The 19669-nt window shown below is 44.0% G+C and overlaps 1 protein-coding gene across 2 annotated transcripts in view; it reads left to right on the top strand.

Annotated features, from left to right (window-relative positions):
* The window catches only part of hectd2 (HECT domain containing 2), a 41772-nt gene extending 22802 nt beyond the window's left edge, over positions 1–18970 (top strand). For both annotated transcript variants that reach the window (XM_080016537.1, XM_080016538.1), the window contains exons 15-22: positions 5531–5595; positions 5683–5776; positions 7687–7761; positions 11457–11544; positions 12948–13054; positions 13638–13753; positions 14516–14659; positions 15073–18970. In XM_080016537.1, the coding sequence (XP_079872663.1) occupies positions 5531–5595; positions 5683–5776; positions 7687–7761; positions 11457–11544; positions 12948–13054; positions 13638–13753; positions 14516–14659; positions 15073–15193 (810 nt within the window). In that variant the 3' untranslated portion in view covers positions 15194–18970. The remainder of the gene's footprint in view (positions 1–5530; positions 5596–5682; positions 5777–7686; positions 7762–11456; positions 11545–12947; positions 13055–13637; positions 13754–14515; positions 14660–15072) is intronic.
* Positions 18971–19669: the final 699 nt, after the last annotated feature.

Below are 19669 nucleotides of genomic sequence, written 5' to 3'. Positions count from 1 at the left end.
AATATATACAAATTGCTCAAAAATACAAACAAAAAACAAAATAGTCAGATATATAAAAATATTCAGAATATACAAAATGCGACACTATGCACAGGATAAATTATTCTTATGGGTAAAAAGGCTATCAATTATTAGTGTTAATTATTACTACCTAGTAAATAAATAGAATAACTTCTTACAGAGTGATGGGATCAGCGTAATAATCATATTTCTTTAAAATGTAGAAAAAATTGTATATGCCGGAAAAAAATGTTCCTTTATTGTCAGAATTTGATAAAATATTGAAACGACAATATGTTAACAGCTTAACAGTTAAAGTCCCTGGAAAACAAAAAGAAACAAGTGTTATATATAGTATATAAAAAAAAAAAGGCAGCTCCTCCTGTTCTGAGATGCTGAATCCACGGCCACGTCCACTCCCAAGCGAGGCTCTGTTCCGGCTCCTTGTGCGCCCGGCCCCCGGGGAGAGCCCATCTTTGTGGCCCCCGCTCAGGGCCCCACTCCCCGGGCCTATGTGGAAGATGCATTTTCAGGACGAAAGCACCATAGCGAGAAAGGCAAACTAGTGTAGGCTGTAGTAACCCGTGCCATTGGAGCGAGGGAACCTGACGAAAGCGCTCTACCCTTAAACAGTGTTGGGGGAGGGGCCGTGCCAGGTTGGGGCCACCGTCATCCAGTCATGATGTAGGCCCCGCCCAAAAAATTCGGACCGCAAAAATGGTGAGAAACGGTTTAACGGTCCAACTCGACAATTCAGTCCTGCGTCGTTTCACATGTTGTGAGCAATTACCTCCTCACATGTATAATGTGTTTTGAAACAAATCTCAGAATTGACTTTACAGTGACCTTAAAGCTCAAAAGAATAATTTTATAAAATGAACAATATTTCATAAATTGCAAAATGTAAAATTGTAAATTAAAAATTGAATTAATTAAATTAATTATTTTCAATAATATATAATACTATTAAATGACTATTAATTATTATTTATCAATAAATTGCACACTACCCAGATACAATATGTATGTGATATCTAATTTGACATTAACCAATAGTTTTTGAGAGTTTGAGAGATGATGGAGTGTGTTTGTGTCACACTTAAGTCTTTAAACACATTATTTATATGTTTAAAGACTTAAGTGTGACACAAACACACTTGCTCATCTCCCCCTCTGGCTCTCTCTCTCACTCCCCCTCCACCGCAGTGCAAGTCTTTAACCGCAGAGGAGAAAGAGATACCATAATGTGTATTTCTGGGCTATAAATCTGTCTGGCTGGTACTTTTAACAAATATATCTCCGCCGTCAACGTGTTTCTCCTGCCCAGACGGTAACGCAGACCAGATGAGGTCCCAACGAGAAAGGTTCGCCTTCGCAAACAGGAAAGTGTTGTTCCTACACTTTAGGCTCCCCGTTTCTTACACTACTTAGATTTAGTGCAAATAAAATAATCAAATGGAAAAATTCACGCGACGTTAAAGAACCTTTGACCGTGTATTAAAACGCAGATATATATATTTAATGCAAATGTGTATATATTCTTTTTTAATAGCTCTTTTCACAGGACCTTGTCATACATATGGAAAAGAGTGCCCATGAAAGAGTTTCTGTTCTTTGAAGAATGGATGTGTGTGTGTGTGTGTGTGCGTGTGCGTGTGCGTGTACGTGTGTGTGTGTGTGTGTGTGTGTGTGTGTGTGTGTGTGTGTGTGTGTGTGTGTGTGTGTGTGTGTGTGTGTGTGTGTGTGTGTGTGTGTGTGTGTGTGGAGGGGGTGGGTGGTTAGGGGGGTACTTAGCTTAATTTACTATCCAGCTGGCAACTGTCAAGAGGTTATATAACCTAAAAGCTGCTGCTCCTGGCCATGATTGTGTGTGTGTGTGTGTGTGTGTGTGTGTGTGTGTGTGTGTGTGTGTGTGTGTACGCGTACGTGCACGTCTGTGTGAGGGTGCGCGTGTGTGTGCGGGTGCGTGAGCGGGTGTGTGAGTGCGTGTTGTCCCACCTTGTAATCACGGGTGTTCCATGTCTGTTGCACATGTGTGTTCACGCCAGCTAGCAGCTAATTCATCAATCCTCGGCTTTCTGTTTGGTTGCTGTGGCAACGTTGCATCACCGTGGAGAGAGGGAGAGGGAGAGAGAGAGAGAGAGTTTTAATGAAGACGCTGTGCTTCACGTATCACTCGACAGTCGAGATCTGGAATAAATACATACATAATTACTTTTTTAAAAGCACACAAAACGGCAAACAAACTGCAAAGAGCAATTTTAAACAAACAGAAATGATTTTGATTGGGGGGGGAAGGAAATACATCAAATAATAGCTCATTATTATAACAGAAGATAATTTCATTGAAGTACAACTTTTGGCATAAATGTAAATATATTGTTACTCGCACTGCAGCACCTCCTGATCAGGTCCTTTCATACATCTGAACTTTCTCAAGAGAAAGCCACGAAGAAAGAGAGATGAGAGCTACTTTGATGAAATAATTCAAATTCTTGCTTGAGTTTAATCACCTCCTTCACTGTCTGCGGAGTAAATTACTCCTCACTTTACGACCTCCCTGTTAAACGACTGTTCAGACTTAGCAGCAGCTCTCTGACCAGTCTGTATTGTACACTGCCTACAATACCACTGCATCTTAGTGTCAAGCATCTCATCACGCACCACCCTTTATATACTATATATAATATATATACTATATACACTATACATAATATACACTATATATACTATAAACACAAAATATACTATATATACTATATACACCATACATACTATATACAATATAAATACTATATATACTTTATACACTATATACACTCTATACACTACACTATAAACACTTTATACACTAAATATACTATATACACTATATACACTTTATATACTATATACACTATATACACTGTATACATGTCATCTCATCACCGTTCTCAGTCTCGGAACTCTGTCCTTAAGTGAGGAGTACCTGTATTTGTTTTAAAAGAAAGGATTCAATCAGGACAAACAATTCTGTAGTTATTGTTTTCTTGATTTGTTGTTTATTACATGGTTTATTGATTGGATTTGTGTTTGTCACCGTGTCCTATATTGATTATCTTTATGTTACATTTATGATTCATTCATTCACTATTTTATATGTTATACATCTATTCTAACTCTCAAACTATAAAGGAAGGAATCTCTGTATGTCCTGAGATTATCTTCACAACCGTTCATTGGATCTACTTCACACTCTGCTGGTGTGTTGCTGGGGACCCAAGGGCTTGCAGTGTCGGATTTGGTGTAATTTGGGCACGAGACACGTGTAATATTGATAAACTGTCAACAATCCGCAAACAGCGAGCCAGGGCTCCAGGGATCTGAGTCACAGAGAGCGTCTTTCCCCGGTGTATGATTTTAACCGGCATTTTCATCTTCACTGACGTGAGCAGTGACGGGCACCAAGCGAGCACAAGTGAGGAAATATATATTGAGAGAAACCGATCCCGTTGTGGGTATCGATCCTGTTGACGCCAGATCTTCAAAACTAGACGTCGTTTGATCGTTTTGGTATCGATCAGCCCTCCCCTGCAATGCAGCCGCTCCAAACAGGCATGACTGGAAAAGGGCACAACACTGGTCGTGAGAAAAAGAGCGACATAGGGATGGAGAAAGAATGATGGATTTAGCCGGATACAGACCGATACAGTAGGTAAAACAAACACGAGAAAAGTTGAGTATGAGAGAGAGAGAGAGAGAGAGAGAGAGAGAGAGATGTTTGTCTCTCTCTCTCTATGTTTGTCCCATAAAGTGAAGATTTGTAACAGAGGGGCCTCCCAGTCTTACGCTCACTTTGATTTCAGAGTGTGTGTGTGTGTGTGTGTGTGTGTGTGTGTGTGTCACCCACCTGCAGACAGTAGGGAGAATATAAAAGCCATTGCTGCAGAGCGCCCTTACATACACATGCCCTGCACTTATTCACCAACACACATACAGACGTATGCACACAATCATACATTCAAGAACACCACATATGGGTGTGTGTGTGGGTGTGTGTGTGTGTGTCACACTCAGACTTGTGATATTCGAATAAAGAGTTTTGTGTAATGAAAGTGCCCTTTCCCACATGGAATCCATAGCATTGTTGGATAAGAAAAATACCCGGCAAAGGCAGCAGGTAGTCATTCACACATCGGCCTCCTTTACGAAGAAGTTCCGTGTGGAGTCTGTTCCCACATTAGATGACCATTATGGACTGGGTTAGGGTTAGTACGTTATGTCCAGTGTGGATGCGATCGTTTGGAAAATCTGCCGGCAACGGACGTGCAATCTGAATCGGTTTCCGTTTTATTTCCTGGCTCCTGGATCCCGCTGACGGAGCGGATAACCGCGGATTCTCCACCCGTTCTACCTCTCCCTGTCCGCTCCTTCCCTCTCCGGCTCCGTGCTCCGGTGCAGCCGGGCGAGCAAGTGGAGCGCTTCTGCCCGATGTCACCGAATGGTTTTTTTAGAAACCATTCCGATTTAGAAAGAAATAACTTCAATTAATAAATGTAATATTTGTAAAAACCAACTATTTGTGCTTTGCCGGTATTTGGATTTGGCTCCACCCGCTACTTTACAAGCTTGTCCCAGCGGAAACTGCTTCCTTTCCCACACACTTCCATTCAAAGCCGTACCACCGTTTTTCCGGAGGTGCTGCTAGGTTGAGAGTTGGCGGAGTTTACGGAAACGGCTTTTACGGAACATCCACACCGGCTAATTTTCCTACATTACACCAATATTGCCAGTGGACGGCTTTCAGTGCAAGTGGGAAAGGGACACACGTGCGCACGCACACAGAGACACACACACACACACACACACACACACACACACACACACACACACACACTATTACTTAAAGTGTATTGGGTCAGTGTTCAACTTGGGAGCATCAGGCACACTGACGAACCAACCAACCTTTTGGCTGCACCTGATTGGATGACCACGCTCGCGTTGGGGTTTCCTCGCTTTATTTGCTGCGCTCAGAATTTTTTGACCTGGAAAAACAAATCTCACGGGTGGATTTGAAACATACTATTCCAGCATAGTAGTGGTGTGGTCCTTGTCGGTCTCCATTGAAATTGAGGGGTGGATGATTTGAATTATTATCTGTCTTAAATTATCATTCTTAAAGATGGTCAATTACTAGAACTGAATATGACCATGCTTTGTTCAACTTGTATTCTAAACATTCATGGTTAAAAATTGTTGTGTTTTATTACGTTATTGGTAGTAAATTGCTACTGCAGAGGCATAAACCAACTGTAAACCCCGGACCCTATAAATGTATTTAATGTTCTGTCCAAGCCGCCTGGTGGCCAGACCTGAATTAGCCAGAATTAGCCACCTCAATATAGGCTTTCCAACTTGTTCACAGAATAGTTACTTTTTATTTGCGCAATGTCTTAAGGTCAGATTTTGAACTGTGTTTCCTTGAAATAAAAGTAATATATGGCATATGTATGTGTTCATCTCGTTCCTTAACTGAGTGGTTGTTGACCAGCTGATGGGTCTGGCCGTCTACAACAGCATTGCTCTGGACATCCACTTCCCTCTCTACTGTTACAGGTGAAAAAAAAAAACTGCTTCGGTCTCTTTCTCAGCGTATATTTGACATATATATATAATATATATATATATTTTTTCATGATACAGGAAGCTCCTGACTCCGCCCACCGTACCTTGCGATCAGAACACCCCTGTCGGCATGGCAACCGCCACACTGGAGGACCTGATGCAGATAATGCCGGTAATGTTTCCTTGCATACATAGTATATTTACATTTGGTTAGGAGGCAGATTTGTCTAATCAGCACATTTGCATTCCATACTAACGAGAGAGTTTAAGATTGTATCTGGAACCCTCAGTGTGCAACAGCACAATGCTGTGGTTGTACTGGGCAGCTCCCAGTGTCCCAACAGTGGAATAAAGTTTCTGCAGTTCTCCGTCCAGCCAATAGATGGAGACAGAGTACAACTTCTGACCCTCCTGCCCCCACTCTAAACGTGCTCTGTGCTTGCTTTGATGCCGTCAGATTGATAAGCTTATCTCTTTACATGCGGTAGAGATTTTGGGCGGCTCACTCGACGAGGCGATATTTATTATGATACATAATATAATGTATTATATTAGCAGTCTGTCGTGCACTCTAGTCGTGCTCTTGTCATGCACATCGCACCTCTGGAACAGCCGGCGAGGCGTGGTTTCACCGACCAACGCCAGATGTTAACCACATTGCAGCTTTTTGCCTGCAGCTCCTCCGTTACATAATATCTAAGACCTATTCTCTCTCTTTATTTGTGCACAAAAATATAGACCGTGTATTTATACCGATAAATAAATATAAACTAAATTAATAAAAAAAAACAAAGGTAAATATTGGGTTTGGGTTGAGAGCAAGGGAGAGAGAGAAATTGAAAAACGTAAATGTTAAATGTCTCTCTCTGTCTATAGTGTTCACTTCCACTTTATGTCTACATGTCTCCGTTTCCCACTCGATCGCTCTCTCTTACGTCGACACTCGCCCGCCAAGCATATGGGGTCACTGAAGACCACACCCCCTTAAACCACACACCCACCTTTCCCTCTCACACCCACATGCACAAAGGCACGTAGACTCCACGCAGAACACACACGGTGTTGTTGTGAAACACTGATTTGATTCCGTCGGTATGCAAAGGTGTTGCCGCTGGTGACGGTACGTTTGGTAACACCAGACTAAACCCGCTGTTGCCCAATGATGTGGCCTGACTCACAGCATCCACGCACCAGTCACGTGTTTCGGACGCTGAAATAAATATTGATCATTGCTCCTCAAAGTGTCAACAATGAAGACTGTCTCACGAGAGAGACCTCACTGCACGACCAACTGCTTGTATTCTCGAGCGTGGAGGAATTTGAACATTCACTATTAACGCAAAATAGGAAAATGTATTTCAGTCCACATATCCACAGGAGACGTATGTGAAAACCTCAGCCCTCGAGTCCCGAGATTAATTTAAACTGCGAAGAAAATGTGTTCTAAAAATTAAAATACAAAAATTGTGTGTTCTCAAAAATTCAATGTCATATGTTTCACAGGCAGGTGCTATATCCACATCGCATCTGGTGACCTTTTTTCTTTTTAGCGGCGTCCCTGCGCTCTCAAGTAATCTGTAATCCTCATCACACACCGTTCTTCACAGTGTCCCTTCACGCTGTCTCACACAGTCGCACTGGAGGCGGGCGGAGGTACTCGTTTCACTAGGAAGACCTGCTGCTTGAGCAGGAGAGAGAGTCTCAGTCCGACCAAAATGGATACCTGGAGCTAATTAAACCTGACGAATAGAAGAGCCACTTGGGCAGTGGGGATACATCTCATTATTATATCGTTATACATCTGATTACCCTCATTATTAAAACATTGTTGCAAAGAATAAAATTCAATCAGACAATGAATTATCCAGCGCATTGATGTGAACTTCATTTCCCGCCTTGTTTTTTCTTCATCAGTATATTCAATAAATGATTTTGTCCTATGACTACAAGTGCAGAAAGTCCTCCCAGCGCAGCTCCACTTTAGGGCCACAGTCCCCTCCGTGCAGCTCCACTGTGGGACCAACAGTCCCTTCTGTGTTCTGTTGGATTACACTGACCACTAGGCCTCTCTTGTGCTTGTAGGAGCTGGCTCACGGCTTGGAGGAGCTGTTGAACTATGAGGGAAATGTAGAAGAAGACTTCTACCTCACCTTCCAGGTACGGAAAGACAGATCAGACTGATCCGCCGGTCCACCTTACTCACACAGCAGTCGTCCAGTCTTGCTCATATTTGTAATTGATACGCAATTGCGCGTGAAATAAATGATTTGCCTGAGTCAGCATGTAAAAATGTAATCACTAGATGTTTTATGCCTTCTATATACGTATGTTGTAAATCATGACATCACTCAACCTTGAAGAGGATCTGACCTGTTACATAACCAACCATGTGTTACCTTATACTGAACTCAAATCTCGGCTGTGCTGCAACATTTGGTTTGTTGTAAAAAAAACAAAACAAAAAAACCCCAAAACAAACATGTAAAGACCCAGCAAATAATTTCTCTCACAAACAAATTTTGAAAGAGGAGAAGTTTTGAACTTGAGCAAGAACCGAATTAAGAAAGTACACATCAGGTTGTGTGCCTGGATGGGACATGGGTGACTTAAATTAACTTTCAAATGAACTTCAAATAAAAAAAAAATTATAATTTTTTGAAAAAAAATAAACATAAAATGAACTACAAAAAACATGTCAATATGCAATAATGAACAAAAATAGAAAAATTATAGCTGAATAGAATTTAAAAGTGTACTAAAATTTTGAAACAAATCATGATATACAATGGGCATAAAAACACAATAAACAATGTTGCCAACATCGCTCTATCAGCAATTCACATTCTGACTAATTGGGGCAAGGAAGTTGGGCAAGTTTTGCATAAATGTAACGCAATCCTTTATTATATGATTAAAGGCTCAAGGTGATGTATTCAGTGTGGGATTGAGTTTATCTTCCAATAATCATTGAACAAGGTTAACCTGGTAGCCCTGAGCCCCGAGGTGAAACGTCCTGCCGGTGACAGAGTGCTGTTTGAGCAGAGGAGCACACGCTGTACTATATGTGTTCACACAAATCAAACAGCCATGGTGCAGCTAAACTCACTGCTCGCTCCCTCTCTCTCTCTCGCACTCTTAACCTCTTGCGTGTCTTTCTATAGCTTTCTATATTTGAGCCAAAGCTCCGCAGCCTCTCGGTCATTCCATGTCCCCGTAGACCTTGTAACGATCAAGGTTACATTGGGATCATTGTGAGGACATTTAGTGTCCCCGTAATCTGAAAAGACATTAGTGCTGTTTTGAACGTTGTGAATATGTTCTACGCATCTCTGATATACTCTCAGGATTTAAACATCGAGCATGCTCGAGAGGACGCCGGCATGTTTTGTTGCCGCTTCTCACCTGCCTGTTTGCGTGTTTTCATTTGTTTCTCGTCTCCCTGAACTTTTGGCTATCGCCACTGCTGTTTTGGCACACTGCTGCAACTACCTGAGGCTATTTATTTTATTATCTTTCCACTGAAACTGCATCAACGGTTTGCCGTCTTGTCAGCTCCCAGCCCTGTCATTTCGCTGCTAGCCCGTCCTGCTAGCTAGCGCAGCTAGCGCCGCTCGCTGAGATAGGCGCTCACTTGTTGCCGAGATGGTGCTCTTACAATACTCCGCACTGGAACTCATGAATCTCTTCTGTCACTCCACTCCAAACTGCCTCGCGACATTAAATCCATCGGACTCCTGCGCCTCCCTCGCTATGTCCACAGGGCCGCTCGCCATAAGTCTGTTTATTCGGATCGCACTCTTCCATCCATAATGTCGAATTGGCAGAGGGAACGTCATCACATCAAATCCCGTGTGCACTCTGTTCTGCAGCCGCTGGTCTGTGCTGACCCCAGACAACCCCAACCGCTACCGCCCGATCTCCAACCTTCCGTTCCTAAGCAAAATCCTGGACCGAGCAGTTGCCGACCGCTGTTGGAGTTGCCCAACTCCAACAGCACATATCCAACCATGAGCTTCACGAACCCCTTCGATTCGGATTCAGAATGCACCACAGCACGGAGACCGCCCTCATTAAAATCAACAACCAATCACCGACCTGCTCATTGCTGCTGACGCAGGCTACGTCCGTATCCTCACCCTCCTCGACACAGTCTCCCACACCATCCTTCTCAACCGTCTTTCCGTCTACCTTGGCCTCTCCGGTACAGCACTCCCCTGGTTCCAATCCTACCTCACCAACGGGAAGCAGTTTGTCTCTATCGCAGACCTCTATCCTGCTCCTCCCCTGGCCCAGTTGACCAAGGCGTGCCTTAAGGCTCCGTGCTTGGGCCGCTCCTCTTCACCATCTACATGCTCCCCCTTGGTCATACGCCACCGCGGTCTATGCTTCCACACCTACGCCGATGACACCCAGTTATACCTCGGCAGAAAACCATCCACCCGCCTCCCCGCTCAGTCTCTTCTCAACTGCCTCCACAACATCAGAGTCTGGATGTCATCAAACCTGCTCAAACTCAACAATAAAAGACAAAACCCGACTATCAACCTACAAATCCCTCCACGCCCTTGCCCCGCAGCACCTAAGAGACCTCCTTCACCCCTACGCCCCGTCCCGGAAGCTGCGGTCCTCGGACGCGGGTCTGCTCTCCACCCAACGCAACGAGGCTACAAACCTCGGGGGGCAGAGCCTTCAGTGTGGTGGCCCCCACCCTCTGGAACTCTCTCCCCACTGACATTCGAAATGCTCCATCCCTGGCCACCTTCAAAAACCTTCTCAAAACCTACCTGTTCAACGAGGCCTACTGCCCCTGACCCTTTTTGGTTTCTTTTTTCTGTTCTTTGTTTATTTCGATTTGTCTGCCCTGTCTTGTTTTGTTTTTTGTTTTTCCATTGTAAAGTGTCCTTGGGTTTGTGAAAGGCGCTATATAAGTCCAAGTTATTATTATTATTGTTATACACCGATCAGCCACAGCATTAAAACCACTACAGATAACCAAGGTGTCCTGTGGTATATGGCACAAAGACGTTAGCAGCAGATCCTTTAAGTCCTGTAAGTTACGAGGTGGGGCCCCCATGGATCAGGGTTGTTGTTCCAGCACATCCCACAGATCCGTGATCGGAACGGATCCTAACCCCACATGATGTAGAAGAAAAGGTGATTCATCAGATCAGGCCACCTTCTTCCATTGCTCCATGGTCCAGTTCTGACATTCACGTGCCCATTGTAGGCACTTTGGCAGGGGACAAGAGTCGGCATAGGTACTCTGACCGGTCTGCAGCTACACAGCCCCATATGCATTAGGTTTTCTGACACCTTTCTATCACAGCAGCATTAACTTTTTCAGCAATTTGTGCTTCAGTAGCTCTTCTGTGGGATTGAACCAGATGGACTTCACTCCCCATGTGAATGAATGAGTCCATGGTCGCCCATGTCCCTGTTGCCGGTTCACCGGTTCTCCTTCCTTGGACACTTTTGGTGGGTACTAACCACTGCATACTGGGAACACCCCACAAGACATGCTATTTGGAGATGCTCTGACCCAGTCCTCTAGCCATCACAATTTGGTCCTTGTTAAAGTCGCTCAGATCCTCACGCTTGCCCATTTTTCCTTGACAGGTGTCATTGGAACGAGTTCAGCAATATTTACTTAACCTGTCAGTGGTTTCAATCTTATGACTGATCAGTGTGTGTACTGTATGTATTGTGTGTGTGTGTGTGTGTGTGTGTGTGTGTGTGTGTGTGTGTGTGTGTGTGTGTGTGTGTGTGTGTGTGTGTGTGTGTGTGTGTGTGTGTGTGTGTGTGTGTGTGTGTGTGCGTGCGTGCGTGCGTGCGTGTGTGTGTGTGTGTCTCAGATCTTCCAGGAGGAGCTGGGTGTTGTCAGATCCTACAACCTGAAACCCGGAGGCGATCGCATCACCATCACCAAACACAACAGAAAGGGTGAGTCTCATCAGACACCCACACACACACACACACACACACACACACACACACCCTATATACACCTATCACAATGAATTATCTGTGAATTCTTCATCTGAAAGCGGCGGTTTGGAGTAGACAAGCCTTCAATCTGCAGTTTGCAAAAGAAGCGTCGGTCAAGCTGGAGAGCTGTCGGGGTGCGGTTACTGGCAACAGGAAGCGCTCAATTTGCAGCTTTTTTTCCTCCAGATTTGAAATCCACGAGGTGTCAATCATTTCGTCAAAGCTATTTGTTCAAGTTCTGAATCAAAAACAACATTTCTGCACGGATAAATGTAACAATTAGGAATTGCGGTGAACAAACGCTTTTGTCAATTTCTATTGCAACTTCAATTTCAACTTATTGTACATCTACTATTTCCGACTTAAATTGGAATGTGAATTACTGTATTGATGCATAGGTGTATATTGTATTTTTTTATTTGTTACATTTATCTATTTTTATTACTTCTATCTGTCTGTCTGTCTGTCTGTCTCAATTGAAAAAAAAAAAGTATATATATATTTTTAATGCAATGGTGCTTATATTTTCGACCACAACTATATATTTATATAAAATGATTTTAGCAACGTATTTGATCTGAAGCAAACAAACCGGATTGTGTACGTCACAGTGTTTATCCCGGTGTAGTAACCCGGCTCCGGGTTCAGGTCTGGGGGGAAAAAAAAGTGACGACTTCATTTTCCTCATCGTGATTATTTTGTTTATTTTATTTTATTTTTATTTTTTATTTTAATTTTTCATTAAATTGCATCATTTCCACTCGCCGTCCTGTCACAACGTCCCACTGTCTTTGCCGCTGACTCAGGCCAGGGCCAGAGGAAAATCACGTCATGGGAGAGTGAAAAACAACACTGTTCTCCTTCATGCATGTCTCTACCTCTTTTTTGATGACTCCCTCTATCTCTCTATCTCTACCACTCTGTCACTCTATCTCTTCTCTTGTTTTCTTGCTTCTCTCCATTTCTCCCTCTCTCTCTCTCCCTCTCTCTCTCTCTCTCTCTCTCTCTCTGTCTCTCTCTCTCTCAAGATTCAAGATTCAAGAGGTTTATTCGTCACATACATATACTGTACATACTTTCATACATATATGCAGTGAAATGTAATGAGGTTTATTCGTCACATACATATACATACTTTCATACATATATGCAGTTAAATGTAATAAAATGTAATCAGACATCTATTAATCAGACAATCTACTCGTTTTCCTGCTGTTGCCATTCTTGCTTTCTAACGTTCTGTTTCCCGTCCCACCTTTGGCCAATTTCTACTGATACTGACATTTTTTATTTGTTTTAATGTTTGTTTATTCTCTCTCTCTCTCTCTCTCTCTCTCTGCCTCTCTCTCCTTCTGCAGAGTATGTCCAGCTCTACATCGACTTCCTGCTCAATAAGTCCATCTACAAGCAGTTTGCAGCGTTCTACCACGGCTTCCACAGTGTGTGCGCGTCTGATGCACTCATGGTGAGTCAGGAGTTTGTGTGTGTGTGTGTGTGTGTGTGTGTGTGTCGGTGTGTGTGTGTGTGTGTGTGTGTGTGTGTGTGTGTGTGTTGTGTTTGTGTGTGCGTGTGCATGTGTTTTTGTGTGTGTGTGTGTGTGTCCGTGTGTGTGTGTGTGTGTGCGTGCGTGTCTCTAAAAACGCACATTCCCAAACACAGACGCAAGACATTATGCCTGTGTGAAAAAGGGGCGGGGCTTTTATTCAGTGTTCTTGTTCTTTGTCTTAACCTCGAAAATGATCGCTAGGAACGTTGCCTCCACTTTGATGCTTTCTCACAGGATTTATTAGGAGAAAAAAATGGGACTTTTGGGTTCCGCAGTGGAAGGAGTACTCAGAGCTTTTTTAGGAAAAGCAAAAACACGCTGACACAAAATGGCTCGAGTAAAAGTGGACGTACCACCGCAGCATTTCTACTTCGGTAAAGGTACACAAGTGCTTGCTCTGAAATGCACTTAGAGTAGTTTTAGCGTCCAGTGCCCCGGTTAAACAACCTACAACACTTGATAAAGTACGACTTTTTTGTCCTCTCTTGGTTTTGCGCTGCAGCTGCTGCGTCCGGAGGAGGTGGAGATGCTGGTGTGCGGCAGCCCCGACCTGGACATGAGCTCCCTGCAGAAAGCCGCTCAGTACGAGGGCTTCGGCAAGACGGACACCACCATACGGTACAGCTCTGTTCGGCAGTTATTCCCGTTCCCAAATTTCGAAAGATTTGACCATTTAGAGGAGGAGTGAAAAGGGACGAAGTGACGGATGAACGTTTCTTCCAACGTCACCTCGGCCGCTGCTCAATATTATCAAGGTAATAGCTGAACCATTTTTTTTCAAGTTCCCCCAATAATGTCAACACCATTGTTGCCGACGTCAACCACGCTAATCTGATTGGAACGGCGCATTAAAAACGTATTTCTTATTTCGGCGCCGACAGCATCTTTTCTTGCGTTATCAGGGAGGCGTCACGCTCACTCGCAACAAATTTAGCTTTACCGGTCTCGGTTTTCGAACGCTGCCGGAGCCGTTTGAGGACGTGGCCGATTTCCCTTGCGCGGTGGATGTGGAAAGCCTCCTCCCAGCTGGCTGGAGCAGGAAGGTTCAGCGTATGTCAGCCTCTTAACAACGCACGTGAGAAACTGTCAGACCCTTAGCAGGTGATTCTGTCGGCCGTAGTTCATGTCATCTGATATTCTACTGACAGTTCAGATGACTCAACGAGTGTGTGTGTGTGTGTGTGTGTGTGTGTGTGTGTGTGTGTGTGTGTGCGCGCGCGCGCGTGCACGCGCGTGTGTGTGTGTGTGGTCTAAAATTACAGCAAGCCCGAATACACACCGAGCATTTCATAATTTAGTGTCCTTATGAGCTGGTGCGCCCACAAGTTATTGTCCTCATAAGTCAATCTCTTCAGACGTTCTAAGGGACTTTCTCCGCAGGTGCTTCTGGGACGTGGTGATGTCATTTCCTCTGGAGCTGCAGAAGAAGTTGCTTCACTTCACGACGGGAAGCGACCGCGTTCCCGTCGGAGGGCTGGCCGACCTCAACTTCAAGATCTCCAAGATAGAAGTGCCCACCGACTGGTACGCGCGGGCGTGCGCGCATGCGTGCACACACACGGGCATGCACACACACACGCAGACACACACACACACAAACATACACACACACACACACACACAATCTCCACTAAAGCAATCACTCAATCACTAGGTTGAGAACAAACTAGGGTGTTGAAGTATCAAGTAATGAAGTAAAAGAACAATAAATGAAAATAAACTGGACTTGAAATGTTATAATGTAAAATTAATAATATCTGACCCCTGCTCTCTCTCTCTCTCTCTCTCTCTCTCTCTCTCTCTCTCTCTCTCTCTCCCCCCCATCTGCCTCTCTCTCTCTCTCGCTCCCTCTCTCTCTCTCTCTCTCTCTCTCTCTCTCTCTCTCTCTCTCTCTCTCTCTCTCTCTCTCTCTCTCTCTCTCTCTCTCTCTCCTCCAGGTTACCAATCTCCCACACGTGTTTCAACCAAATTTGTCTACCTCCGTATCGCAACAGGAAGGAACTCAAACACAAACTCACCATTGCGATATCAAACGCCGAGGGCTTCGGCCTGGAGTGACGGGCACGCACGGGCACGCACATACGCGCGCACACGCACACACACGCGCACACGCACACACACACACACACACACAAATTGGTGTGCGTTTCTATTGATCCCAAATGTATTCATGACATAGAGACTCACTAAACCAGATCATCCACATGGGCGTCCTCCCTGCAGGCTTTGTGCTGACATGACCAGGGCGGGTGTGGCTGTGGTCACTTGCATTCCTCCCGTGACCTGGGCCTTACTCACCTGAACTCACATGTGGGAAAAACAAATCGTTATTGGTGCCACATACAGGTCAGAAGTGGGGTGAAGGCAAGAAAAGTTATCCATTGAGCTCCAGCTCAAAACGAAGGTACTACTCGCTCATAAAAAACCTACACACACGTACACACACACACACACACACACACACACCGATGCCACACACACAAACACCGATCCCAACCTCCCACCAGCAGATAGGAGGTCACGTTTCGCGCTAATTTAGTGGATCAATGCAGTGATCAGACCACTGATCAGCATCGCGATCCTGAAAAGATGGCATCAACGACGCTAAAAGCCTTCAAGTTAAAAAAATATATATTTATTTTACATACCGCTGAAGAACTTGTTGGCGGTTGCCGCGTTGCCGAAGCCGTTCTCTCGATGCTCTATCAGTCGACATTCTTCCGATGCCGATCACTCCGATTGACTCCCGAAAAAACAAAACAAAAAAAAAACACGTTTTCTAGTTTGACAATACCAGCGGGAATCGCTTGTCAGCCTCTGTGTCCATTCTTTGTCTCCCATTTAAAACGAATCACCTCTGTTTTCGACGGCGAGTTTAGTACCGACTTTTTAGCGTCAAAGTGTGGGGTTTTTTTTGGACGAGATGCGCGAGGACATAAAGCTTCATTCAATTACTGTTATCAGCTTTTTAAGGCAACGCTGCTAAGTGCTTTACCAACATGAACGTAACATCAAAAATAATATAAAGAATAAAACCAAACATAGGACGTTAAGGACATGTAAACATGCGCACGTAACTTAGGTCCTCTGTAGGGAACGACCAGCTTGAGTTAGGAGCTTTTTTTCCACTAAGCAGTTTTGTGTTATTTTGTGTTTTTTGGGTTTTTTTTATCAGACAAACTCTTCTCCACAGGGACGTTTGAGTGCAATTCTTTTAGTTGTATTATTTTTTTTGGGGGCGGATATCGCTCCCACTATAAGTGACCAGTAGTGCTTTTGGCACAATTCAAAGTTCCAGCAGCAAGTAATGTAAAAAAAAAAAAAATTCATGTCTTTTATTGAAGAATTTATGTATATTAGATGTTTATTTATGATGAAATAAAGTAAAAAAAAAAAAAAAAAAAGTAAGCGGGAGAAGAGAGAGCAGCGTGAAGCATTTTAACAATGAATTTAAGGATATCAAGACAAATGACTGGAGATGCCTGCCTTCGACAGGACACGAGAGATTAAATATTTTATAAGAAATAAGACGATTCTCCTCTGCAAGCTGACGTTGAAGGATATTTTTACTGTCGGTAAAGTATTGTGTGTCTTTTTTTTTTGTTGTTGTTTTGTTCATCATACACTGTCCGGATATTCTAAATGTAGGGCTTTGCTGTTTTATCATGAGCTATAGATCATCCTGTGGATTGACGTTATCTCGGCGCTTTTTGCGGCTTTGCTGCATGTCGAAAGGCTGTGTTTTAAAACCTGTTTACTTTTTTTGTTTTTTGTCTGTTTGTTTTTTTTTTTCCTGTGCGTGCCGAACATCGATGTCGTGTCACGTCTCCCTCGTTTCTGCTTTGTTGTCGCGTCATCAGGCGGCGAAGCGGCCGCCTGGCTCAGGAACTATACGTGCAGCGAGAAACGTTCGGCAAGGGAAGGGAAACTGCCGGGAGCTCCCCGTCGCTGTCAGGATTCCGAGGTGCCAATTTGAGAAACATCGCGATTCCAGGAGTCGCTCGCATCAACTTAACTAAGGCAGTTCGCTTTGAAAAATGAACTGCATTTTCTATTTGGAAACCGACTGAATAATTCTTCCAAAGACCCTGCACACACCAGGAGTCCTTACATTTAAGCCCAATATGCTTTGGAAATGCAGCGATGTAGCACGATCATCAAAATCCAATAAACACAATGCACTTGTGATTCAAAACATCCCTCAAAACATCCATCCATTAATACAATTTAAGGGTTTTTTGTTTTTTTTCTTCTCCCATCCCTAGATGTCACTATGATCTGTGATGCATGTCATCTGTCATGTGGAGTTTTGGCTCATGATGGTGAAATGGTGACGGTGTCCTCGAGGGCTGAGGGTCAGGGGTCACAGCGCCTAGAACATGAGAGTTATGAACGATGCTTTCCTGCCATTGCCGCCATGTTGTTGCCCGTTTCCGGGCGGCAGTAGCATCACACGGGGAAAGTCCTCTCGTCGTAACTGTTCCAGAGCAAGCAATTTTCGAAAAAGGCCACCACTGGCATTTTAAAATATTTCACACCAGACCTTTTGATCGTGGCAATTTTTGAGCGGGGGCAGTTATTCGAGGCCTAGCACCTGTAGAACATGGAAGTCCTCGATGGGAGCTTTGTGATTTTTGGCGGCGGCAGCAACAATTCCCCGACCTTATACAGCTGAGTGGGAGCTGCATAAGATAAGATAAACCTTTATCAGTCCCACAACAGGGAAATTTACATTGTAACAGCAGCATAAAGGGACAGCAGGAAATAGAGAGCATATAAGGGTAAGCATTATAAACAATATAAATATATAGAAAAAACACCATAAATAGGAATCAGGGATTCCTATTCCTATTGCATACGGAGATGTACAATCAAGTCGATCATGAAAGAAAGGAGAAGATACTAATTTGTCTTGGGAGAAACATGCCCCCCCCCCCAGTAAATCCACAAAAAGGTTTTATAATGCCCGGAATGGTACCCTAGTCCCACGTCCGCGGAAAGGGCGAAAGACCCCTACTAGCATGCAACATGGCGACCTCTGTGAGTCACCTTGGCAACACCCCTCAATCAAACGGCATAGAAGGCTAAGAATCCCGTTCTACGCAGCAACAGCCGTGGACCATGAACGCGGAGCTAGCACGCCTTAAAGTTGACCCCGAGTGGTGTCTCTATAGAGGGAGCTCCATGTACGTCCTACAGGTCTGGATTGCCGGTTGATCCAAGTCCTTCCGCCCCGGCCCCGACCCCGGCGCCCAGTCGGACCCCCTCCCTCTGCAGGCCAGGCCGCTTTTCCCCGACTTCAGAGGAAAGATGACCATTAACATGTCCCACACAGCGACCGAAACCCTGCATCTTTGGCCTTTTCAGAAAAAGCCACGGCTCCATTTCGAACACAAACGCACACTTTTTGTTCAATCTAGACTTCGCTGTGTGTAAAATGGGATTTGAGGAGTGTCTTTCTTTGATTTCATTCGTTTCCAACGGACCATGCAAGTTTGTCTTTATGTAATTGTTTTGATCCAGGTGTGTTTTAGGTGAGCTGGGCCAAACTCTGTTGGGTAATACAGTGGGATGATAGGGTGAGGACCTGGGTGTTGATGTGAAGGTGTAATAAATAAGTTATAAATTGTTTCACCTGTTGGACCAAGTTCCAACAAGTTTCCACAACTGTTTTAAGGGAAGAGTTCACCGATCAAATTCCAGAACTTGTTTTCTTGTTTCTTTTTCAAATGTTCCTTTTTAAAAAAACGCTTGTCTCCACGTGTTATGTTGTTAGATTGGACTGTTTTCCCTGTTCAATAAAGTATTTGCAGTAAAAGTTGAGCTTCTGCTTGATGCCACTTCAGATCTCTTGATTAACGTTATTTCTGAATGCTAAAACAACTATTACTAACAGAAAATTACTAATAATACCGTTTAATTACTAAACAGTATTGGCCTCAATTTTAATATTTGGTCTTAAAGACAAATCGTATATTTGAAGTGATCTGCATTATTTTTCCTCACAGTAGTGTCTGCGAAAGTATCTGTAAATTATTTCTGTGGATAAAATATTTTGTCTTGTTTATTTATTCTTTAATTCACCAACCTTTGAGATCCCAGAGCGAACAGGCCTACTGTGTTGCTCAAAGGCACGCGAGCAGGACAGGTAGGGAACACATGGATTGTTATATCCTTGGAGATTCCACTTGTGGACCAAACTCTCAAAGGTATACAGTACAGTACACACACATTATAGACTAATGAACATGGAGACCAGTCTACGTTCCCATCCTCTCAATGTTCTGAGTCACACCCTGACTTGGCCTCATCACTCTCTCTCTCTCTCTCACTTGCTCTCCTCTCTCTCTATCTCTCTCTCTCTCTCACTCTCTCTCTGATTATAGGTTGGCTCAGTTTGCGATGGAGGCTGGGCGTCTCAGCATTTATTGAACAAACAACTATGTAGGCCATGGTTAGTCAGTAAACCGACGGGCTCCCTCTGCGGCCGCCTCATCATTAAGACGAACATAAAACAAACAAAGCTTTTATTAT

The sequence above is a fragment of the Zeus faber genome (genome assembly GCF_960531495.2).
Source record: "Zeus faber genome assembly, chromosome: 16".
Taxonomy (NCBI): Eukaryota; Metazoa; Chordata; class Actinopteri; order Zeiformes; family Zeidae; genus Zeus; species Zeus faber.
This window is presented reverse-complemented; position numbering and strand designations above follow the sequence as displayed.